This window comes from Girardinichthys multiradiatus, chromosome Y, assembly GCF_021462225.1.
Source record: "Girardinichthys multiradiatus isolate DD_20200921_A chromosome Y, DD_fGirMul_XY1, whole genome shotgun sequence".
Classification (NCBI taxonomy): Eukaryota; Metazoa; Chordata; class Actinopteri; order Cyprinodontiformes; family Goodeidae; genus Girardinichthys; species Girardinichthys multiradiatus.
This window is the reverse complement of record NC_061818.1, coordinates 16,490,350-16,514,913: the sequence shown is the minus strand read 5'-3', so window position 1 is coordinate 16,514,913 and position 24,564 is coordinate 16,490,350. Positions and strand designations below refer to the sequence as shown.

General features: G+C 40.7%; 2 protein-coding genes across 2 annotated transcripts; one reads left to right on the top strand and one right to left on the bottom strand.

Moving 5' to 3' along the window:
- Nucleotides 1-297: 297 nt before the first annotated feature.
- LOC124863699 (GTPase IMAP family member 8-like) lies at nt 298-11,851 on the top strand. Its single transcript, XM_047358134.1, has 6 exons — nt 298-805; nt 3,404-3,959; nt 5,444-5,541; nt 5,737-5,868; nt 6,050-6,640; nt 10,033-11,851. Exons 1-6 carry the CDS (start codon nt 775-777, stop codon nt 10,104-10,106), a joined length of 1,482 nt encoding a protein of 493 aa, XP_047214090.1. The 5' UTR covers nt 298-774; the 3' UTR covers nt 10,107-11,851.
- A 3,526-nt stretch (nt 11,852-15,377) lies between these two features.
- On the bottom strand, nt 15,378-18,531 carry LOC124863824 (cyclic AMP-dependent transcription factor ATF-4-like). The gene is made up of 3 exons (XM_047358327.1): nt 18,366-18,531; nt 16,736-17,194; nt 15,378-16,664 (listed from the first exon to the last, which is right to left on the bottom strand). Exons 2-3 carry the CDS (start codon nt 17,088-17,090, stop codon nt 15,685-15,687), a joined length of 1,335 nt encoding a protein of 444 aa, XP_047214283.1. The 5' UTR covers nt 17,091-17,194; nt 18,366-18,531; the 3' UTR covers nt 15,378-15,684.
- Nucleotides 18,532-24,564: the final 6,033 nt, after the last annotated feature.

Below are 24,564 nucleotides of genomic sequence, written 5' to 3'. Positions count from 1 at the left end.
ACCCGTCCTGTGTTAATATTTAAATGTGTGAATGGCTCTTTTTGCCTTGTGTTATTTCTGTCTGTAGGGGTTATATAATTAATTGTGTTTGTGTGTTATGCAGCACCTGGGGACCACAGCCAGCTGTAAGCAGAAGAGTCCACCCTCTCTTGTTCTTACTTCTGACCCTCCCTCTCTCCGTCTATCCTTCCTTCCATCAGTCCTCCGAACTGCAGTCTGCATACAGGTCCATTCTGCTGCTGCTGCTGCTGCTGGGTGATAGGAGTGAGTGGGAGGAACATTTTCCCCGCTTTGACTCAGAAAAACAGAGAAATGAGAAGACATCTTTCTGGAGCTGCAAAGGCAGAGTTGGATTTGGCTTCCAGTTTCCTGCATTGCACAATATTTCTCGTCTGCTTGGAGATATAAAAAAAAAAAAAGGCAAAGGAGAAAGCTTTGGCAGACAAGGAGGGAGAAGGAGAAGGTGATACACTAAAGAGGACAGAGAAGAGGTCTAGAGTTGCTCAAGAGGGGAAGAAGGGAGATACAGCAGATTGCAGAAGAGAGCTGAGGGAGTGGGAGGAATGAGGAAAGAGTGGGAGACAACAAACTGAAGATGGAGTGACTAACACTGCAGTAGCATGAGGGTTGAAGTGAAAGTAGAAGCTGAGAAGCAGCCGTGTGTACGCCACTTCACTTTCTGAAGGAGCCAGAGGAAAGGAATTCACCGTGGAGGCAAGAAGGAGACGAAGGAGGGGGCCCGAGGAGGAGGAAGCCAGAGGTTCAACGCTCAAGATGGCTGCTATGTCCTCTGCCTCTGACACTGGTAAGTCTTTTTTTTTTATTATTGTCTGCTGGAACAGGTTCTGCATCATCAACCTTCATTTGACCACACCACCCCTAGGAAACTCTCGGCTCTGTTTCTTTCTCGGTTTTCTGTAAATAGGCAAACTGTTGCTCTACTTGGAATTAGCTACAAACACAGAAAGTCTCATCAGCAGTCCTCCACAGGAGGAAATCAATGAAGTTCTCTCAGCTCCTCATATTCTCCTCATCTCCTCTTCCTCTCAGGGCATTCGCCGCTTCTCCTGCCAGCTGCTGAGCATCCAAATTCAGCCCTGTTGCCATTTCATCAAAATGTCTCATTGCCTTATAACTTTTTAGTCAGGACACATGATAATTAGCCCATTCCTCTCTTTTCCACAGGTGCCAGTCACATTCACTTTGTACAACCATCTATGTCAATAGGACAGCACTTCTCCTGTGAGGTTTCACTAGGTTGACACAGAGAGAGATCTTTGACCATCCCCCCCTGCATCTCTCTAGATGGTCCTGCCTTATGCTCTCTTCCCTTCAGTTCCCTATTCCCCCCCAAAGTTGTTTTTTTATACGATTTAGGTTTCAGGACTGAGATGGTCATGGAAGAAGGTTGATTTTATGTCCTGTGAACCATTTCTGTTGTAATATGGCAATAGGTCACTGTCCTGTTGAAATACCCAATGACGAATCATTTTCAGTAAACGGTAGAGTCTACAAGGTTTGTATTTTATGATGCCATGCACTGTAGCAAGACTCCCAGGAACCTTTGAAAAAAAAAACTGGCCCACAACATCACAGATCCTCCTCTATACTTACCAAGTGGGCATGAGGTACTTTCCCACATATTCTTCCTTTGATTTACTTCAGACCCACTAGAAGTGCTTGTGGCCAAAAAGGTCAATGTTAGGTTAAATCCCATTTCACCCCTGTGCTTTTAATTCTTAGCCCCAAACCATTCATTTTTATGGGAAAGGGTATCCCAGTTGTTCCTGTGGAGCAGTGGGAAGAAAACGGCTTGCCTTAAAAACAGAAATTGTTCATGGGCAGACTTGGAAACTTTCTCAGTTGACACATTTTCAATGGTATTTTACCCATTGTAATTATTACGTTCTGTATCATTCATAATTAACATTAATCAGCAGCTCTCATGGATATCAATCTATTTTATTCATATTCAGTTTTTCTCAACAAGCAACAAAAATGACTCTTCAAAATACATCACTGCAAGAACAAAGATTGAAAAAACACTGTAATGTTAAGTTAGATATACGTAATAAAATGTAATATTCATATTACATTTGAAATACTTGACTATAGTCGGACTAATCATCAGAATTCCCTTAAAGTTTTACATATTTGTGTACTGAACGTCTTCAATTCTTTTAACAATTATATGCCCTATGTTATATTTTTGAGTAGTACATTTTTAAAAGTCTTAATATATTTTAAATACATTAGAGTAGATTTATTTTTCGACAGGGTACATTTGCCATTAGGTATTTCCATCAGGCATAAAAATAATGTCTGCTGCAGGATTGATAACTGTTCCTATAACTGGTACAGGCGATATTAAGTCACGTATGTTTACCTGATAGGAATCAATAAGAACTGGTGATGTATCAGCTTCTTGGAGGAGTGACCCTTTTCTCTGTGGGATATGGTAACCGCCACCTCAATTACATGCCAAGGGATCAGCCTTAGGCTCATCTAAACAAAGCACACAGTTCCAGTTAAAGTCCCAGTAGAGTTTAGCAATCTTCACATTTTCACATATGTGACGGTAGGAAAGAAAAGGCTTTCTCCTGGCGTCAATCCCACGCTGCTGGTAGGTATGTAAACGGCATTTAATAGTTGTTATGAAGACCTTATGACCCATTTGCTGCAGTTCTCTTACAATGAGCGTTAAAGATTTTCGTTTACCTCCCTTGCCATCCTGCTCACTAGTATGTATTGGTCCTTATCAGACTTGTTTGCCACTGTTCTCAATATGACTGTGGATATGAGCAATTTTATACAAGTAGATATTTCTTGACTGAAAAAATCAATTAACACCTGCTTTACTTTTATGGCGTGTTCTCTCGTCTTTTCCATTTTTAAGAGTGACTAAGATAATTGGCCTTTAGATCTAAATCCAAGGGAAACAGAAACAGATGGATTAATAATTAGAAGTTCTTTAAAACTGATGATTTTAAAAAGGTGCAAACGGAAACAGTTTTATTGAGTTTTTAGTGGATTGTTGAGGGTACCAATAATTATTTCCTAATATTCCTCATTGAAGCAACATAGTAAATTTAACAGTCAGATTTTTCTAATCATCAGTTAAAGAATATCCTGCTGCAAAAAAAGATGGATTTATTGTAAGGCTTTCTATATATATATGAGTGATAAGGCTGCAAGTTTAAAAACATGTTAATATCTGCAATGTGCTTCCAGTCACATCCTGTTACTGAAATGTTTGCAGTTCTGTTAGTTAAATTTGTTTTGTACTTCCAGTGTTAGTTTGGAGGTACATTTAAAGTTGCTCACTTCATGTTTTTCCTCTCAAATCAAAGCCAATTAATCAATGCAATCAATAAATCTTGTTTTCTTATTTTTTAATTAATAGGGGACCACCGGGGTCGCCACCCCCCTGAGCGGCGGCTGCTGATCCTCGGCGGACCCCGGTCGGGCAAGACCTCCTCCGCCAATACCATCCTAGGAGATGAGATGTTTGATGCCGGGACAGAGACGACCCACAGCAATGTGGGTCAGACGGAGATCTACGGGCGACGAGTCACAGTAGTCGACACTCCATGCTGGGCCATCCCAGCAGACCCAGAGGACGATGAAGAACCCGATACAGACGATAATGCTGGCGCCGAATCAGACAGCCCAGCTCGGCCCCCGCCGAGCCTGGACAGTGAGGGCCCCTGCATGGGGGCCATTCTGTGCCCTCCTGGACCACACGCCATTCTCCTGGTGGTGTCGATCACCCAGCCCTTCAGTGACAGAGAGAGGAAGGCTGCAGAGGAGCAGCTGGGGGCTCTGGGTGGAGGCACCTGGAGATACTGCATGGTCCTCTTTACTGGAGTGGACAAGCTGCCCAAAGGCGTGTTCATCGAGGAGCACATAGCCAACACTGGAGAGACGCTGCAGTGGCTGGTGGAGAGATGTGGAAGCAGGTACGACAATAATCTGCATTGCATGGAGTTGTAAGAGATCTCTGACTGTTGAGAACATGATGGCACAAGAGTGAACAGGAAAACAAAAACCCATCAACGTTTTTCAGGTCTTGTAGAAACACCTTAACCTTTCTCTTATGAGTCAAGGAGTATTTTTTGTGAAGCTTAAGGTGATCTTATGTAAGACCAAAGAAATATTCTGAGGCTCTTTGACCCGATCCCATTTAACCCAAAGTTCAAGGTCAAATGGTCAGCTATACCACAAACACTATGGAATAAGCGGTAGAAAATGACTGACTGACATTGTTTTTGTTCTGCACCATTTCAAATTGCCAAAGAACCTATTATGTGCAACAGTAGGTCTGTCAAAACACCAAATCAGAAAAAGCAAGAATTATGAAGCTATATGTTTCATTCATATTTCAGGTCACCACTGCACCTAAAAGAAAAATGCATTGTATGTATTTTTTCTGTATCTAATCACGGTCCTATTTAATAATTTTATGATGAAATGGCACAAGGCCTTCTTGTCATTTGTGTGAGTAAAAATGGTGCCGGTAGTATCAGCAGTACGCCTTCTCACTGTTGAGGAAGCTTAGCTTTCACAGCGGCACTCTGAATCATGGGGATGATTTCAGTCATTTAACAGGGTCTTTTAAATATGTACAGTGCTTCACTTTATTCATATCTGTCACATTACTTTCACAAACTTTAATGTATTTCATTGGGCTTTTATCTGATTGACCAACACAAACAAAGCTGTGAGATGGAAAGAAAATGATTTGTATATTTATCTTTGTTTTGGTGTGTATTTGTATACATTGTTGTTGTAGACAATGCCCAAGACCAAGGCCAAACCAATGTGAGACCCTCTTCAAGACCATTGCTTTAATCATAAAAATGTAATTCCAGCAAACTTTGAAGAACCTCTAGATGTTCAACGCTTTCAGAGCTAAAAACGTTGTTACATTTGAAGAAAACCAGGAGTTTCAAGGAGTTTCCAGGTTTTAAGGGATCTTGAGAACCACAGCACTAGTACAGAACACCTTAACCTCTACCTAAAATCATAACTCTGGAGGAGCTGCAAAGATTCATGACTCCGATGGGAGAATCTGTTAATAGTATAAACATCATCTATGCTTTCCACAAATCTAGCCTCTGTGAGAGAGAACCCAGAAAGTCCAGCTTGCAGCTCAACAGAACCATGTGTAGATGATGTAATCCTTTTTGCAAACTATCAGCATCATGCTGTGGGGTGCTTTTCTTCAGCAGGGCCAGGGAAGCTGATCTGAGTATGATGAGAAGATGAATGGCACTAAACACAGGGCATCCCCTGGAAGAAAACCTGTTAGGGGCTGCAGAAGACATAAGACTCATCTTCCAATAACCCTGAACCCTGAATACAAATGGACACTAATCATTTCAGTTTTTTTTATGTACAAGGTTTTGAAAACCAAATATTGGTATTTTTTATTTTTCGACAGATATCATGCCTTTGATAACACCCTTAAAGACTCAGAGGAAAACACTCAAGTACCTGAACTGATGGAAAAGGTGGAAGAAATTGTCACCGACAACCAAGGTTTGCAATATAATTTATGTCCCAACTTCTTTAAAGTTTTAAGCATAGAGGTATAATGCTGTTATAAATAGTAACGCTGCTTATACAGTATTCATGTAGCCTCCATGACTGTTGCATTATTAATCTAGCCACCATTTGTGTTACAAAGCTGCCCTAAAATGACTGGCTAAATCATTTATTGCTGACTTCACACAGGCTGGTACTTTGAGGTGAATGAATTGATTTTGCTGGAGGAAGAGCAGGCCCGGAGAGCGCTGGAGGAAGAGAGGATGAGGATGGAGGAGCACGCCAGGCAGAGGGAGCAGATGATCGGAGGACCTCCCCGAGGTATGAGGGAGTGTGTGGGTGTGTGTGTGTGTAAAAGGGAGTCATGCAGCGAAGGAGAGGGTAAAGTGAACAGGTGTTGTAAAGCTGTTCAGGCGAAAATAACAGACCAGATGGGTGCTTGAAGGAACCCTTGATATTTGATTCTGCTTAGATTGTTTCTTTTTTCTGCTTCGACCTCCAGAGTTGAGGTTGCTGCTGCTGGGTTGGAAGGGCGTCGGGAAGAGCTCGGTGGGGAACTCTATTCTGGGCCGTCGATTCTTCGAGTCGGGTCAGGAGACAGAGCTGTGCCTTAGGAGGCAAGCGCTTGTGTGTGGCCGCCGGATCACGATCGTCGACACCCCGGGCTGGGACTGGTTCTCGGTGAGCCGGACCCCAAAGCGAATCCGACAGGAGTCCCAGCGCGGCGCCGCCCTCCTAAGGCCGGGACCCCACACCCTGCTCCTGGTTCTTCCCGTCGTCTCATCCCTTACGGCCAGGAAGAGGAGGACGCTCCTGGCGCACATCGAGACTTTGTTTGGAGACAATGCGTGCCTCCACACCATGGTGCTGTTCAGCTGTGGTGACTGGCTGGGACACACGCCCATCGAGGAGCACATCCTCAGGGGAGGGCGGGAGCTGCAGAGACTACTTGAGTACTGTGGGAACTATTACCATGTCCTGGACAGTAAGACACCCGGCAAGGACAGGAGTGTGTCGCTGCTTCTGGATAGGATAGAGGAGATGATCAGGGAAAACGGTGACCAGGCCTTCCTCCCCATCCAGACAGAGTGGTGTAAGTCACACTTTTTATTCTCAGAGTTAATTTCTCTTGTGTTCTTGACCAAAAAAATAAAAGCCCAAATTTCTTCTCCTTTTGCTTCTTTGTCACAATTTAGTGTTTATGACCATCTAATAAATCTATATAAAGGACAAAGACAGCCTGAGTAAATACAAAAATCAGCTTTCAAATGATTTCATTCATTAAACACAAAAAGCAATCTAAACCACCCTGACCTTATGTAAAAATATATCTGCCTACTTTATAAATCTTAATAACTGTGATTCGCCACATCTTTCAGTTTAATTTAAGGAGCTACATCCAACCCTGATTATTGCCATACCTGTAGAATCAAGAAATCACTCGATTAAATCCTGTCTGACAACACGAAGTAGGGCAAAAGGTCTCAAAAAGGACCACATCATTTATTAATACTTTATTTAACCAGGAAAGATAACTAAATCTCATTTACAATTTTGTTCTAAAGTAACAGCAGCTCAAGAAAGAATTAAAGTTAACCACATGCAAAAAAATATAACACATTACAAAACACCAAAGGCCACTAAACTGTAAGCAAAACTAAAACAAGTCCATTGACCTGGGGCCTCATGTACAAAAGAGTGTGCAGCTTTCATACTAAAAGTTGGCGGTAGGGAGAAATTATAAAACTTACGGTGCACAAAAAAATTTAGATGTGTGAAACTGCCTAGAATAGAATAGAATATTATAACTATTATTATAATATTATTACAGTAGAAAGGAATCTTGAGTTGAGGAGGCCAACGTGCCGTTGCGTTCATGGGACACATCTGTGCATCACATAGGTTGCACATATTGTATGAAGATGATTTCTATTCACAAAAGAAAATTAATTTACAGATGGTGTCGTTGAAGCAGTCCATAGCTATGATTACATTTAGAAAGTGGCAAATTGCAATATAATGTTTACCATTTTAGCCACAGGTTAGGGGAATTTAATACATATCTGAGCGACATACGGATGAGGCCGTCCCCTATGGCTGGCATGGCCTGGCTCAGAGGTAACTGTTAAATTCTCAACCTGCCTCTCAGCTCCATCTTAAAAGCTCCGGCTGAAAGGTCCACAGCGTAATGAGAACTTGAACCATAGGTGACACATGGCTCCTCCTGCCATCACACTGAGGCCAGCTCTATGCAGAGCTCCAAAATATTTGCCCTGGGCAATTTTAACCGGCTGATAAGCCATGCATCATCATGTACCAGCTGATCAGTATGATCTCTGAAAAAAAACGCTTCCTCCAGCTTCTTTATTGGCGATGTCCTCCAGCTGTGCCAAAGCTGCCATTTTTCTACAATTACGCGCAACCTTATGCAGCTATTTATGGACATGTGTGATTGTCTCCAGCTTGTCCACCTTAGGAATCATCAAACCTGACATGTTAGGAGGTATTCTGCTTATCCGACACAGTTTTCTTTTTCAGTGAGAATGAAAGTGCCCCCGAGTTGATTCACATGCAGTCTATGCTCCTCAGCGTACAGACAAAAACAGAGGAAGTTTTACAGTTTACATCTGTATGGTTGTTTCCATCATTTCCTGAGCTGTGTTACGTTTTGTATGAGGCCAAATGTAATTCAGTTTGATCACTCGGGTTTAAACCATAAAAGCTCAAACTCGTGAAAAAACATCAGACTGATGGTCCGTGAATTCCAAAAAACTGAACTGGGTCATATTTCAGTGTGTTCATGTGAGTTTTAGTTCTCTGTAGTTTATTATTGTCAACAAACAAAAAAAGTTTGCGTGGCTTCCGCATATTCTTACGCCGCGTTAATTTTTGTACATGCCGAATTGTGCATAACTGAGCCGCGAGGTTTTTGTGCATAGTTACACTTTGTACATGAGGCCCCTGATGAATTAGATGATGATGTGACCTAAAGCAATCAGATAAAAAACAACGACAGAAGAGTCTCTCTAAACCTTTTTTAAGGATTTGGGACTAGTGATCCACAGTGAGAGACATTATTCACACGTGGCTGAAACCTTGACAGGAGTGACTGGCCTGCTAAATGTACTTCAAGATCACATTAGCAAAGCATCCAGGAAGTCTCAGTAGAAACGAGAACAACATCTAAAGCACTACATGCCTCTCTTGGTTCAGTTAATGTAGAGTTCATGATTCAGCTGTAAGAAAGAGACTGGAAGAAAACTGTCCTCCTTGAGAGTTTCGAGATGAAAACCACTGCTGACCAAAAACATCACAAAGGCCCGTCTCATATTTACCATCTCCATGTTCCCCACAACCTTTGGTAAAATAATTTGACGACGTTTCTCTTGTTAGATATGGTGTAAAACTAACAGAGCATCAGAAAAAGCAATCAGAACAACAATCAGACCTGGAAGTGGTAGCGTGATGGTGTGGGGCTGATTTGATTTCTTTTTTTATCAGGAACTGGACAACTTGGAATAATTGGAGGAGATTGTCCAGCCATCAGTTTTACCCCTTAAGCTCAAGCACCCTTAAAAAGGATAAAAAAACGAAACCGCACTAGTAACCCCCATCTCTGAATGGCACAACAACACAAAACAAAGGTTTTTGGAGGGCCTAGTTAAAGTCTCTACTTAAATCCTATTAACATACTATGGCATGACATTAAACATTCTGCTCATGCTTAAAAGCTCTGAGATGATGCCGAATTAAAAATAACTCTGCAAAGAAGAGTCTTTCACAGTGATGTAAAAGATTCACTGCCTGTTATGGCAAGAGCTTGATGGCAGATGATGCAGCCAAGGATGGCACAAGCAGCTAGTATGGCAGGCAGTTACTTTTTTCCCTATGTAATAATAATCTTCTGAAATCATCTTCCAGTAGATGGACTGGTTATATGTGTCTTATATTAAAATGTGTTGGATGATCTGAAACATTTAAGTGTGACAAAAAAAAAAGCAGAAACAGAAGAAATCTGTAAAGGGGAAGAGACAGATCTGGACTGGAGGCAGAATATTTAAACCCGCCACCTTGTTTACTACAGTGCAATGCTTACGTTATACAAGCCGGCCCTTCCATAAAAGAGATGTGATCTGAGGGCCTGCATCTGTCATTCAGCAATCATTTTTCCCAAACGTGCACCAGCTGCATGCACAAGTCAGCCGGCTGCTGCTTTCACGTTGTGCGTCGATAAGAAGCTGAACTGCAGCCATTAAATCTAAACTGATGGGAAATTCCCATAGAAACATCTATTCAGGTTTTGAGTCATGATCTAAAGTTTAAAACCAAACATCTTTTACTGCAACTAGTATAACCTCACAGTAAAACATTTTTAAAAGTCTAACCAGGGCTGCCAACACATCGATCAGACCCTAAGTAGATGGAGTTTGTTTTACATGTTTTTAGAGCCAATTAACACTAACGCTTTGGTGTTTCGTTTGACAGTGAGCGAGGAGAGCTCTTACTCCTCGGACAACACCGAACCGGAGGACGACTGCCGGGGATGCCAGCTGCAGTGACAAGAACGCCCCAGAGCTGGGGGGGAGCCAGTGTTCCCTGGCTTTGTCTTCGGTAGACCCCAAACATCACCTCATGTAACCTTCGCCTCATCTAAAATCTCCCTCAGTAAATCCAAAAAGATTCAGGGAAGAACAAAAGGGTTAGAAGCAAGAGTTGGGACATGTAGCTCTTTCTTATAAAGACCATACCCACTGTTCACTCAGCAAAGCTCAGCCTTTACTAACCGGATCCAAATACCACTGGGAATAGACTCCAACTCTGCTGCTGTTAAAGCGACATCATTGCAAATCCATGTTCACTTTGACTTTCAAATGAAGCTACAATCGGTGATTTCTGTTTTATGGAAGATAAGCGGGTGCCTTGGTGAGGTTGTCTCCTGCTGCAGCAGCTTTGAAGAGGTAAAGCAGCTCCAGCGTAAAACAAAAACTGAGCTCCACAGGGCGGAGACACAAGCGTAGTTTTCACCGTGTGTGATCCACATTCACATTCTGGATATCAAAATTGCCTTCATTAAAGTTCGAATAGGGTCTGCTCAGGGAGTCGGGTTGAACTGATCCCTTCAGGGGAAAATATGGCAATTTAGGAAAAAGCTGATCGATGCTGTTTGCTAAACTGCAGACGTGAGTCACATCATGAATCCAGCCGGAGAGATTCTGTGTGTTTAGACAACAAGAAGCAGCTCTCCCGTGCTAAAAAAAAACAAACATACATTTTGTAAAATAGTGCATATTCTGTTGCACCGTTGCTTAGCCTTCTTTCTCAAGGAGAACAAAAGAGTAAAGGGAAGGCTGCCTTGAAACCGTGCAGCCTCAGATCCCAGCAGAGCAGTTCGGGCTGGCTCTGCAACCGTCATGCATCCAGCGCAAATATCGACAAGGTAGATTCATCTCCGTGCCTCAGCATCACAGCGTGAGAGCGGGAGCCTGGAAGCTGTATCCTTAAAACGCTACGGCAAGCTTTCGCATGTTACACAAACTAAATAACCTCATGAACCATTCAGAGCTCGCGCGGGGGCTTTTACTACCTGCTAACCTTTTTCTACATCCATGAGACATCAGCTCCTGACGTACGATTTTTTTCTTAACAAGGAACAATTTGAATAAAAAGTAATATGTAAACGTATATTCAGCCGTCCGCGGCACGTAAAGACACTGCATGCGAACAAACGAGTGCCTAAAGAGTTGAAGGCAACCTCACTTCTTATTCTTCTGAATCTTGCTTGAAAATAAACCTGTGACTTCTCTGGTGTGGCATTCACGTCCTTCCACCTCATCTGTACTAACGCAAGAAATGTTGAGGCACAGTGGAAGAGGAAGGGGAAGGAAGCCTGTTCAACATGTGACGGACACCACTGCCAGGCAGCCAAATCTCCTTTTCTATACATGAAGCGAGGAACAAAAGAAAACCCTGACCCAGCCTTCTCTGTGTTTTACTGACTCCGTGCTTCTCCTAGTGACGTAGGCTACCGCAGCACTTAGTGTGACGAGCATGCCTTTAACATTTCCTACCAGGATGTGGCAAACTTTCACTCTGAGTCTTGCTCTTAATTGTGAATATGTTGTATATGCTGTGTATATTTTGCAACGTGAAAATACGTTAAAGTGAAAGCTCTTAGCAAAGCATTTTGCACTGTGTAAGTTCTACGACTTTACTGCAGCCAAAGTGACGTTACTGACTGTGGTAAATCTTGTATCATCATCAGTACTTTGTTCATCCTCCGACAACAATAAAAGGTTCAAATATACTAGTGGGTATTTGTTTGCTTTGATTGTAGTGTTTAACTTTGCTCATATATTTAGGTTTTGATGTATTCTATTGGAATTTTATGTAACAGACCATCACAAAGTGATGCATTAGTAGCAGGATAATGATTCATTTTGTTACATTCTCACGTCCTTGTTGAAGAAAAGCATTCCCACAGCATATGACTTTTTTTCAGCAATAGCTTTCTTCTTACCAATGTTCTCATAAAGGCCAAGTTTGAAGAGTGCACAACTTATAGTTGACCAGTCAACAGATACTTCCACCTGAGCGGTGGATCTCCAGGCTGCTCCTCCAGAGTTACCATGGGCTTCTTAGATGTTCTTCTGTTTAATGCTTTTTCTTCTCAGCCTGGCACCGTAGGTTAGGGGCCAACAACCTTTAACATATAAAGAGCAATTTCTTGTCCTCGTACCTGCATAGTGGCTTGTCCGGCGTGTCTCTATGTTGTCCTTTGATTGGTGACCCGCCTCCCGCCCAATGAACTGCCTGGAGATAGGCAGCAGGCCATAACAGTGCTTTAAAAATATTACTCCTCAATAATAAAGTTTGAAGAAGGAGTCTTAAAAGCGAAAGGCCTCGCCTTCAGTTCTGGACTGGGAAATTCTGGAAACAGTTTAGACCCTTTTGCCTTGAGGGATAATACGTCTTGTAGTATTTTATATGATAATGAGATCTTTAAAAGTTCAATTTCACAGGGCATAAATGTAGAGAGACCAGCAGTGCAGAATAACTGTTTGAGGAAGCCTTGGCTGTAGCATTTTGGAGGGAGTTGTTTGGACAGTCAGCCGAAATTGCGTTACAATTATTCATCCTGAAAGAAAATGCATGGAAACGTTTTTCAGCATCACTCGTTGAAAATATGTTTGGGACTTTGGCAATGTTCTGTAGATGGAAGGATGAATTACTTTTCTGATAGAGAATTAAAGGCAGGTCTAAGCAAATATAAAAAAAAGTTTCTGATTGTAACATTTGTGTCAAAAGTGAATCTCTGAGCGTTAAAGAGACAAATGAATCTGTTTTGCTGAGGGTCAGATGTAGTAAGCTGCAGGACATCCAGAGCCTATTGCCTCTGAAGGCTGTAGAATTTGTTTGGGTTTATACAGTAGATACTGTATAGTATCAATATCATAATGTAAGATTTCCCCAAGAAAGTCCAGAACCGTGTGGAACACATGACTTTGGTATGAACTGATAGTTCATTCTGAACATTTACAACCTGAAATATATCAGAAACAGTTTAAAGTTGCCCCTCTAATGCCAACATGTTCAACTCTTTTTCTAATGACATTGTGTTTAGCAGCAGCACCCAGACTCATCAGGTCTAGAACATAAAACTAGATCCTCTTCAGAGGCAGTAAGGAGATCATTCGACCTCTAAATTATCACATTTTGAAAAGATACCCCCGTATAATTAATTAAAAATCGTATTTAATTTTACTTTGGAGGAGACAGTAATAGGGGGTATAAATAACCACTAGATGGCGGCTGAGCAAGCTGGATACTACAATAGTGTATTACCTAATAATTACCGCCACCAGAAATAGAATTTGAAAACGTTTGCTGATTGCGGTTGCATCTTAACTTCTATAAATTAGTAACATGCAGATACCAGAAAGTGACATTTTTCTTCCTTCCCCTCCCATTTTTTCCCAGGAGAAAATGATCTGCATACTTGCTCTGCACCATTTCTCCCTGGCACATTTCCACTTGTGTATAGATCTCCCCTTAAGCTTTCTGGACCGCAGCCCGGGCCAATTACTGCATGTCCACCGAGGGCCAGTTGTAGGATGAATGCAAGCATTTTTGTGGGTAATGTTGTTTGGACTTCGCCTACGTCAGCATCCAAACCCAATTCCCGGCGGACATTGTGACAAATGTGCACTTAAGGTTTAGATGCAGGTCTTTAGTTACAGGAAGACTGTTAATTTTGTTATTATAAGAATTAAATCCACCCAAAGCAAAACATTCAAATTGTTTTTAGTTTTGTGCAAGTGTAATATTTACTTCACATGACCGTCATTTGATTTAAATGTCATGTGAGTTCGGTTTGCTGCAGGTCAGGCGGGCTTTATTATCTTCCTCCCTTTTTTCATTACCCAGGTCTATAACAGATGGACATCATTAGGCTTTTGTTTCAGGTCACAAACAATAATATGAAGGTAAAGATTAGTTTATACATTCAGTACACATTTATTTGAACTACTTTGACCCAGCCTGTGGCTCATAAGGTAACACCAATGACAGTTCAAACAAAAACATGGTATTTTCTCAAAATGTCTGCCATGTGTGACAACATGGCTTCTTAACATTTACAATCACCTAATTCAGTTCAGGATATTTATTTAGCAGAAATTAACAGCATGTGTTACTTTAAGGCACTTTACAAGACAAACAGGTCAATTCCATATCCAGAAATGTACAGCATCTCGGAAAAGTATTCATACCCCTTGATCTTTTGGAACATGTTGTCTTATAAGTTGAAAGACAAGATGGTCCAAGATGTTTGAAAAGATCAACCAGAAAGTGTAATGTCTTTCATTGAAATTGTATCTGATAGACCAATACGAACTAGGGCAAGATTTTGAAGTGGAAAAACAAAGGGTATGTTATTTAATTTTTTTTTAACAAAAAGTGCAGGATACATTTGTATTTAGCCCCCCATGAATCCCCCATGAGTTTTGAAGAACCAATTTTTTGCTGCAACTTAAGTCATGTTTGCTTATTCCTCTTTTTTCAAGATAGATCAAGTAAAGCCAGATTGGATAGAAAGCTTCTTAAGGCATCAATTATCAAGTCTTGCCACAGGTTCTCAATTGTATTTAGGTTTGGACTTTGACTGGGGCATAAACCACATTTTAAGTGTTGTATACCCTAACAGGTTTTCTTCTTGTATGATATTTAGCTCCATCCTTCCCATCAACTCTGATCAGCTTCCTTGTCCCTGCTAAAGAAAATAATACCCATAGCATGATGCTGCCACCACTGTTTCAATGAGAAGGAAGATTTGTCAGAGTGATGGCCATTCTTAGTTTTCCTCCACACAGCAATATGCATATTGCATATATGCCAAAAAGTTCAGTTTTGGTCTCATATGACTGGAGCAACTTCTTCCACATGCTTGCTGTGTCCCCTATGTGTCTTGTGGAAAACCTTAAACCCAACTTCTTTTGGGTTTCAACTGCTTTCTTCTTGTCACTCTTGCATAGCATAGTTGTGGAGTGCATTACTAATAATTCTCATGTTGACTATTTTTTTGGCTGCTTGATTGTTATTCATGAAAATGTCCTTATGAATAATCACCAGTTAGTTTTATACAGGAATAGTCTAGTTTTAAAGGGATATATTAAATATAATTGTCAAATCAAAGAAAATACATGCCGGGAGTTTCCACCAGATCATCATCCTAAAGCAGCATTCACTGGTTAAATGACCTTTTGTTGTTTTCACTCCATTTGAAAGAACATTTTGCTTCTGTTCACCAGTTATTACAATAAATCGAGATCTGATTTGGTTTAAGACTCTTTATTAAGAGATTCATTCTACATATAGTCAGGTTATACTTTGTTACACACAAACTTTAAAAATACATTTTATATTTAAGTTATATTGAGGTCCATAGCTAGGAAGAAAGTACATGCCAGTAGCTTCAGACAAGGTTACATATTCCTTGTTGGAAATATATGATTAATACATTTATTTAATACCAGTGTTGAATACATGTAGAATAAGGTTCCAAGACATGCTATACTGATAGCTTGAATTAAAAAATAAAATAAAAAAACCTGCACGATCCATTTAATTTGCTAATCACAATCAGCCATCTCCAGGCCTGACCACAGCACTTAGGCCTTTTCTAATCCTAGTCTGGCGAACTTCCTCCATCAGATCTTTTAGATACTTGATCTCCCTGGCCATAGATTCAGCCTTCTCCATCAGCTCCACATTCTTCCTCTCCAGCTGAGCATGCTCCACCAGAAGTGAATCTTGTTCGACTCTTTTCTTCTGCCTGTAGCGTGTGGCAGCTGTCTTATTCTGTTCCATCTTCCGTTTCCTGTCCTTTGGTGCTTTCAGAGTTGACCTTTCAGTTCCATCTGGGGAGGTGGAGCTGGAGGTGGGTGGACTGGATTTGTGTTTGGGCTCAGGGTAGGGTCTGCTTCTGGGGGACGTCTGTGCAGGAGAAGTCGGTGGGGAGCAGTGGATTACCTCAGCTGTGGGAGTGACCCTGACATCATTTTTAGGAGTCAGCACAAGGACAATGCGTGTCGGGGCAAGGGACAGCAAGATCTTTGGGACCTCAGGCACCACAGAAGCTACAACAGGCTTTAACTCGCTCTCAGAGATATCCACTTCACTGCCCAGGTCCAGCGTGAAGGCTGGAGAGGATGGAGAATCAACAACAGCAGGAGAAGAGCCAGGAGAAGCAGGTTCAGACTTGATTTCAAGCTCCTCTTGTGGCTCTGGGACCAAAAGTGGGGAGGAGGGAACCTCTTGCCCACCGGGGAAAGATTCAGGCTCATCTACTGCAATGACAGAGGGATCTGAACCAACAGTGGAACTGGAGAGAGATGGGATGTGGGGAAAGGAAGCAGGAGGAGGACTTGAGCACACAGGAGCTGAGAGGGTTGGCAGTGGGATGGAGTCAAGCTCCATGGGACAATCCAGAGAAGCAAGGAGATCTTCTGGAGAGCTGGGGGAATCTTCAACAGGGCTGCAGGGATCAATCAGGGAGCCCAGGTCAAAATCACTTAGATCCACCCTCTCAACCATCCAGTCCAGATCACAGAGTGCATCATCTGGAGACACACAAACACATTGTAAGCCTTAATCCTCACACAAATAAAATGTTTACATTTCTTACAATCACCTTTGCTGTCCCCCGAAACCATCCGACTCGAACTCAGCTGAACAGGGTGGTCCAACCAAGAGAAGGGGAGCAGGTCAGACTCTGTCCCAGCTTTGTCCCGACCACTGAGGTTAACAGCTGGTGGTGAGGGAGGAGGAGAGTAGAAAGGCGGAGGAGAGGATAAAGAAGAAAGAACCAAGGCGGCGAGGGGCGACATATGCCCCGGCAACGAGCCTTCTCCTCCTTCCTGTTGTCCGTCTTTGTCAGGGTGAAGAAAAAGGGGGTCCATGGCATCAACCATGGGAGAAGAAGGCCCCCAGAGAAGGTCCTCCATGTCTTCCAGGCCAAACTGTGAGCTTTTCATTATCATGGTCATAGTGGTCGTTGTCAGTCACAAGTAGGGTGTGTGACAAAGTTAGGGTGGCGATCAACTCTCTTATGCTGTCAAATGCAGCAGTGCTGAAGGTTTCCACGTAGGACCTGAAAAGTGGAATGCAAGATTTGTCAAACATTGTATACTTTATAAACATATAATATAAATGTTTAATGTGAAAAAAGTTTATTTTGTTAAAACAGTAGACACTGCATTGACTTTATTTCTTCTTAGAAACTATGCTTGTCTGCAGTACTGGGAGTGGCAACTTTATGTGGTAAGCAACAGAAACATACTTGGGAACAGGGGTTAAATGTTTGAAAAAAACATTTTAGATTTTACTAATTTGACCCATTTTCAAATCCTGATTGTTTATTTTAAAAAAGGTTGTTACTAATGAAAAACTAATATGCAAATTAAAAAATATGAAACAAAATGTATTTAAAACACTTCAATTTCCCCAAACTATACCAGACCACCCATAAAAATCTTGCTTTTCAACATTTTTCATAATAAACTGCATAATGCGACATTAAAATTGTCAGAATTTATTAGGGAGTCAACCCTAAGGAGATAAAACCCTGATTCTCTTATTTTAGTAGTTAATCATCTATTTTTATACATAAATATAGTTTTGAATGTAATTCTACTTTAAAACTGTTCATTAGATTACATTATTTTCTTTCATTATGTGTATGAAAAAACATATAAATTTTGTAACAACACTGCCCCCTATGAGTTGGACTTTCCTTACGTCACCTGTCTCTTCCTGAATACCGGACGTGTGATTCTGACGTCAATGCGCATTAACAAGGTCTCAAAAAAAAAAAAAAAAAAAAAAAAAAAAAAGACTCCCTTTACCAACAGCAGCGACGTTTGTTCCAAATCCACCCACAGAAAGCCGCCATTTTGATTTAAAAAAAACAAAAAACAGCACATGACCCATTTTCTGCCACGCTGGCACTCGACCATGGCAGACATTTGAAAGGGGAAAACTATATCGGATATAACGGAAGTAATGATGTGCTTTCCCTATAATAATAATGATAATAATAATACCAGTCGAGTTAATACAATTTTTAGAAAATGAATGTTACAAAGTCATCATTTATGACGCTAAGCTTTTTATAATTTATCTTAAAGTGTAACAAATAATCATAAATTTGCCCTTTAAATGATTCTACTGTTCCTATAAAACCCCGGCAGCCTTATCAGACAGGCGGCCACTGTAGGCAGGAACAGCTGTCATCGACAAAAGTAACAAAAAATAATACTTACGACATGTTGCTGAGTTAGAAGCGACTCAGTGCACTGGCTGGATGCACTGTTTTGTTGGTTGCTGCTGGGTGGCGGCACACTTTTACACTGCCATTTCGGCAAAGACACTGATGTCTAACAACGACGTTGCTTTAGGGTGTAGTTCTTCACAATGGAAAATGGCACCGGCTGTAGGGCGGTGGGGATATAGAGCTGAAGCATGGAGGGGGTGGTGATATCCTTCCGCAGACCATCCCCATATCCCTACGCCACTCAGTAGCTCTAGTGGAAAAATGAAAACTTGTCCTATTTATCCAATGAAATTAACTTAATTATTATTTTTTTGTTTGTTATGTTATGTTTACGATTCCAGAGATTGAGATTTCATACAACCACTGCAATGTTTGCCAAACTGTAATTAAAACTACTGACCATACTTTTTTTCAGTGCTTAATAATTCTGGAAATAGTTGCAAGACTAGGCTTTCAAGTTTCTATCACCAACCAATTGGTATGAAATTGATCAAATTTGAAGCAATTTGTTACTGTTAGGAAGGTTTTTAATCGTTTGGCAACAGGTGTAAAAATAGAGCCCGACGTATCTGCTTAAAAAATAATGAACCTCATGGACAATAATCCGAAGACTAAAACCCATCAAATGGTAATGAGCAACAGCTCTTCTTCGGGCTTATGGAGAAGAGTCTTTGAAGATTCTCAGTGTTCAAAACACAGATTGTTTTTATTTTTCAGTCTTGGGTTTTAGAACCTCCTTTATGATGTTCTTTTGCATGCCATGGATAACCATTTTATCATGAAAGATAAAACAAGAGTTTTTCTGGTATGAAAGTAGTCTTCTTCCACTGAACGTTTAATACCAACCATTCATCAATTTGTAACTTCCAGAGGAACAGTATATACCTGCCTTGACAGCCCAAAATAGAGAAAGTAGAAATAGAAATATCCATTATTGTCCCACAGTTGGAAAATTCAGGTACACTACCGGTCAAAACCTTTAGATAGACTTTCTCACTTAATGGGTCTCTTTATTTTCATGACTATTTAAATTGTAGATTCTCACCAAAGGCAACAAAACTGTGAATGAACACACGTGAAATTATGTAGTAAACAAAAAAGTGTGAAATAACTCTAAACATATTTATATTCTAGATTTTTCCAAATAGCCACCCTTTGCTTTGATGACTGCTTTGCTCTCTAAGCGTTCTCTCCATGAGCTTCATGAGGTGGTCACCTGAAATGGTTTTCCAAAGAGTCTTGAAGGAACTTCCCAGAGGTTCATTGAAAGACGGTCAGAGGTTAATATTTCAGTCATCACTGCAAAGAGCGGCCACTGTAAGGATTCTAAAATATAAAACATATTTAAAGTTATTTTACAATTTTTTGTTTGCTACATAATTGCATATGTGTTCATTCAGTTTTGATGCCTTCAGTGAGAGTCTACGTGCAGTGTAAACAGTCATAAACATGAAGAAAACCATTAAATGAGACAGGCGTTCTAAATCCTTTGACTGGTAGTGTATATTAGCAGCAAAGAGGAAGGCAAATGGCAAAAGGTAGAGACAAACTAAGAAGAAGATGAAAAAAAACTAAAGAATATGATTGTACAGTAAGGGAAAAATTACCACATAAGGAAAAATACTGTATAGCTATTCAAAATTGCACACTCATATTAAAAGAAATGTGCAAATAAGTGGGGTGATTTAAAAAAATATACAAAACGTTTATGTACAGTAAAGACCAAAAGTTTGGACACACCTTCTCATTCAAAGGGTTTTCTTTATTTTCATGACTATGAATATTGTAGCTTCACACTGAAGGCATCAAAACTATGAATTAACACATGTTGAATTATATACTGAACAAAAAAGTGTAAAACAACTGAAAATATGTCTTATATTCTAGGTTCTTCAAAGTAGCCACCTTTTGCTTTGATTACTGCTCCGCACACTCTTGGCATTCTGTTGATGAGCTTCAAGAGGTAGTCACCTGAAATGGTTATCCAACAGTCTTGAAGGAGTTCCCAGAGATGTTTAGCACTCTGCGGTCCAGCTCAACCCAAACCATCTCGATTGGGTTCAGGTCCGGTGACTGTGGAGGCCAGGTCATCTGGCGCAGCACCCCATCACTCTCCTTCTTGGTCAAATAGCCCTTACACAGCCTGGAGGTGTGTTTGGGGTCATTGTCCTGTTGAAAAATAAATGATGGTCCAACTAAACGCAAACTGGATGGAATAGCATGCTGCTGCAAGATGCTGTGGTAGCCATGCTGGTTCAGTATGCCTTCAATTTTGAATAAATCCACAGTGTCACCAGCAAAGCACCCCCACACCATCACACCTCCTCCATGCTTCACGGTGGGAACCAGGCATGTAGAGTCCATCCGTTCACCTCTTCTGCACCGCACAAAGACACGGTGGTTGGAACCAAAGATCTCAAACTTGGACTCATCAGACCACAGTACAGATTTCCACTGGTCTAATGTCCATTCCTTGTGTTCTTTAGCCCAAACAAGTCTCTTCTGCTTGTTGCCTGTCCTCAGCAGTGGTTTCCTAGTGGCTATTTTACCTTGAAGGCCTGATTCACACAGTCTCCTCTTAACAGTTGTTCTAGAGATGTGTCTGCTGGTGTCTCTGTGTGGCATTGACCAGTTCTCTAGTCTGAGCTGCTGTTAACCTGCGATTTCTGAGGCTGGTGACTCGGATGAACTTATCGTCCGCAGCAGAGGTGACTCTTGGTCTTCCTTTCCTGGGGCGGTCCTCATGTGAGCCAGTTTCTTTGTAGCGCTTGATGGTTTTTGCGACTGCACTTGAGGACACTTTCAAAGTTTTCCCAATTGTTCGGACTGACTGACCTTCATTTCTTAAAGTAATGATGGCCACTCGTTTTTCTTTACTTAGCTGCTTTTTTCTTGCCATAATGCAAATTCTAACAGTCTATTCAGTAGGACTATCATCTGTGTACTGTATCCACCTCCTGCACAACACAACTGATGGTCCCAGTTGGCACATCTATGTATGTGCAATCATTCTGGAATGTGGACTTATTACTTGTGATTATATGGTCTCTCTCTCTAGACTAAACAACATGTTTAGAAAAATAACAGCAATCTGATTTATGATTGTTGTTTAATTTGACTTATGTTACCCCAAGTTACCCTCTGATTGGCTGATCAGCCCTTCACGTCTCCTCCCACAGAAGCACAGGCTGCCGAGGACCATGAGCTGTGTTGTGACTACAACTCAGCAATAAAAAACACAGTAAAGATTCCCAGCAACTGGGTCAGAAGCAGGACTGATCGCCCTTTCAGATTTGGTTGTATTAATTGTATTTGTTTTGTTTGTTTGGATTGTATGCTAAGTAGCGTTTATGCAATATTTTGTAAAGGTTGTTGATTTTTTCTCCATGCCTTGGCTTTGTTCAAAAGGAAAGAATGACAGGCCTAACTTTTTTCAAGGGAGTCGTTCTAAATCCAGAATGAGGAACAGGTTGACAACACTAATAATTAATTTTAATATAGTGTGAGATTTATTGGTTTATAATGATAAAGTTTTCTGTAACATCATCATGCCAAACACAAATGCAGATGTATATTTAAATCAATTAGGGAAACAACACAGTTTGCCTCCTGTTGCTGCAGCATGACATAACAATTGTCTGTAAAAATGTACTTACTAGATACTCTTTTTAACCACTGTAGCAGCTATGAGATGTCCTAAAAGAAACCGATTATCATTTAAGTCAAAAACAATGATGAGTGATAGCTGATTAAATCATGTCTCAGTTCAGCTGCAGCACAATAATCTACTTAAAAAAACCTTACATCTTGAGAGAGCTGATACATGCTGCCATTGGTGCTCTGGTCATCTGCTTCATAACCATGTGCCTGTGCCTGAAAGCGTTTTTATATTAACAAGTGGATGACAAATTGGTACTAAAATATGTTTCTGTCCGAGTTTTACAACCAACGCCTTTGTGAGTCCAGTGAAAACAGCGTCTTACCTGGTAAAAATCATTATCAGGTACAATGTCAAGGTGTCGAGGGTTCACATTGTTGGTGTACTGAAATGAACCTGGGCTATAATAATGTTCCTCTTCAGAGTTGAATTCTGGTGATGTTCCTCTGCTCTGTAATAGACCAATGCAAATGTCTTGATTGTGAGATAAAAACTTCTACATTTGTCAAAGTAATTAGTATTCTGTTCCCAGTAATGTTTATAAAGCCGTGTACACTATACAATATTTTAAACTCAAGGGATTATAGGTATTTGAAATGTGATTTCATTGTACAAAGTAAATGGTATTTATTTGATTGTTCGTAAAGCAACTGTAGGTTAGTAATGATATTGTTGTTATGTTCAGGAAATATGACCAAATCAGAACCACTGGATATTCTGTAATATGTTTACATGCTAATGAGTTTTAAGGACAAGAAGCTTGGCTCATGTTTATTCCTCAACCTCTACTTGACATGAAAAGAAAAGAAAAGGTAATAATAATTTTAACTCTTTCGGCATTACGGTACCATGTCAAAGAATTCATGCCCTTTAAATGTTTTCAACATTTTTCACACCACAATCCTCAGTACATTTTATTGGGATTTGTTGTGATACATCAACCAAAAGTAGCACACACTGTAGTTGTGGAATGGAAGAAAAATTATCCATGGTTTTCAAAGATTTAAAAAAAAAATAAACATTCAGAATAAAAAAGCCCATCTAGGGACAAGTACTGCAAATTAGCTGTTGCTATTGCACTATGACGCAAACATGGGACTGCTGTTTTGTTCAGTTGGTCTATGTCAATGTGTGTCTGTCCCTATCAAATAAACTTTAATAAATAAAAGTCACCCAACAAGTAAATAGAGTCCACTTGTGTGTGATTTAATCTCAGTATAAATATCTTTCTTCTGTGATGGCCTCAGAGGTTTGTTAGAGAACATGAGTGAACAAACAGCATCATAAAGACCAAGGAAGACAGGTCAAGGATAACAGAGCAATTCATAATGTGAAAATGGTTAGCGTATGGCACAACTGCAAACCTAATAAGACATATCAGCCCACACAAACTGCCAGGCTGGACAGGCTAGAAGATCATTAATCAGAGAAGAAGCCAAGAGGCCAATGGTAACACTGGAGGAGCTGCAGAGACCCACAACTCAAGTGGGAAAAATCTGTCGACAAGAGAAGTATAAGTCATTGACTCCAAAGAGTCTTTACGGATGGCAGAAAGCCCTTGTAGTCCCATTGGCAGTTTGTCATAAACCAATACAGGATGCATAAATGTGATAAAAGATGCTCTGGTCAAATTTCAACCTTTTGGCATAAATGCTGTTATGGAAGACTTGACACCATGAACACACCACCCCCAATGTAAAATGTAATGGTGGCAGCATCAGAGTTTGGTAATGCTTTTCTTTAAGGGTCAAGGAAGCTGGGCAGAGTTGATGGGAATATGAAGTTAAGGTAATCCTGGTAGAATACCAGCTGGAGGCTGCTAAAGACTTGAGACTGGGGCAGAGGATCACCTTCCAGCAACGGTCCTAAATATACAGCCAGCGCTACATAGGAATGGTTTAGATTTAAACATTGTCTTGTGTGTGTATAGCTCAGTCAAATCCAAATTTAAATTTACTAAGAAATCTGTGCTCACAGGTGAAAATTGATGTACACAGACAATACTGTCTGACTGATTTTGAGTTTTTCTGCAAAGAAAAATGGAAATAAGTTACAGTCTCTGGATGTATAAATCTGACAAAGATATACCCTAAAGGGCCTGGAGCTGTAATTGCATTTTACAATTATTTATTTGTGTTGGCCAATCAAAAAGTCAAGCTTCACTCAGGTGGTGAGTTTAGGTTCAGAAGCTATACCTTTTAAAATAAACATTCAACTACTGTTTGGATGCAGAGAAAGCATTTCTGAACCAGTTCCTATTGTATCTGTCTAGGAAAGGGCTGTCTGCTCTGCAAAGGATGTGTTACCTCTGAGCTTGGCTGGTCCAGCATTGATCTACTTTGATAGATACGAGGTGGAGGTAAAGGTGGAGCTCTAGGTCTGCTTGTGATGTCTCTGGTCTAGATTTTAAAAAGACAGTTATTGTGTTTGACAAACAGACTGATTTCAAGACTTCTGATTTCAGGAGTTATTGGTGAAAGAGTAATCGGACCAAAACAATAAAGAAGAGGTAAAAAATACACCTATAGGC

Bases quoted from the DNA above. Each gene is read 5' to 3' on its own strand.
- LOC124863824 (XM_047358327.1), bottom strand. From the start codon at position 17,090: ATGACCATGATAATGAAAAGCTCACAGTTTGGCCTGGAAGACATGGAG. The intron at 16,665-16,735 runs GTGATTGTAAGA...GTGTGTCTCCAG, and splicing joins GGTTTCGGGGGACAGCAAAG to ATGATGCACTCTGTGATCTG.
- LOC124863699 (XM_047358134.1), top strand. From the start codon at position 775: ATGGCTGCTATGTCCTCTGCCTCTGACACTG. The intron at 806-3,403 runs GTAAGTCTTTTT...TTTAATTAATAG, and splicing joins GTCCTCTGCCTCTGACACTG to GGGACCACCGGGGTCGCCAC. The intron at 5,542-5,736 runs GTTTGCAATATA...GACTTCACACAG, and splicing joins AATTGTCACCGACAACCAAG to GCTGGTACTTTGAGGTGAAT.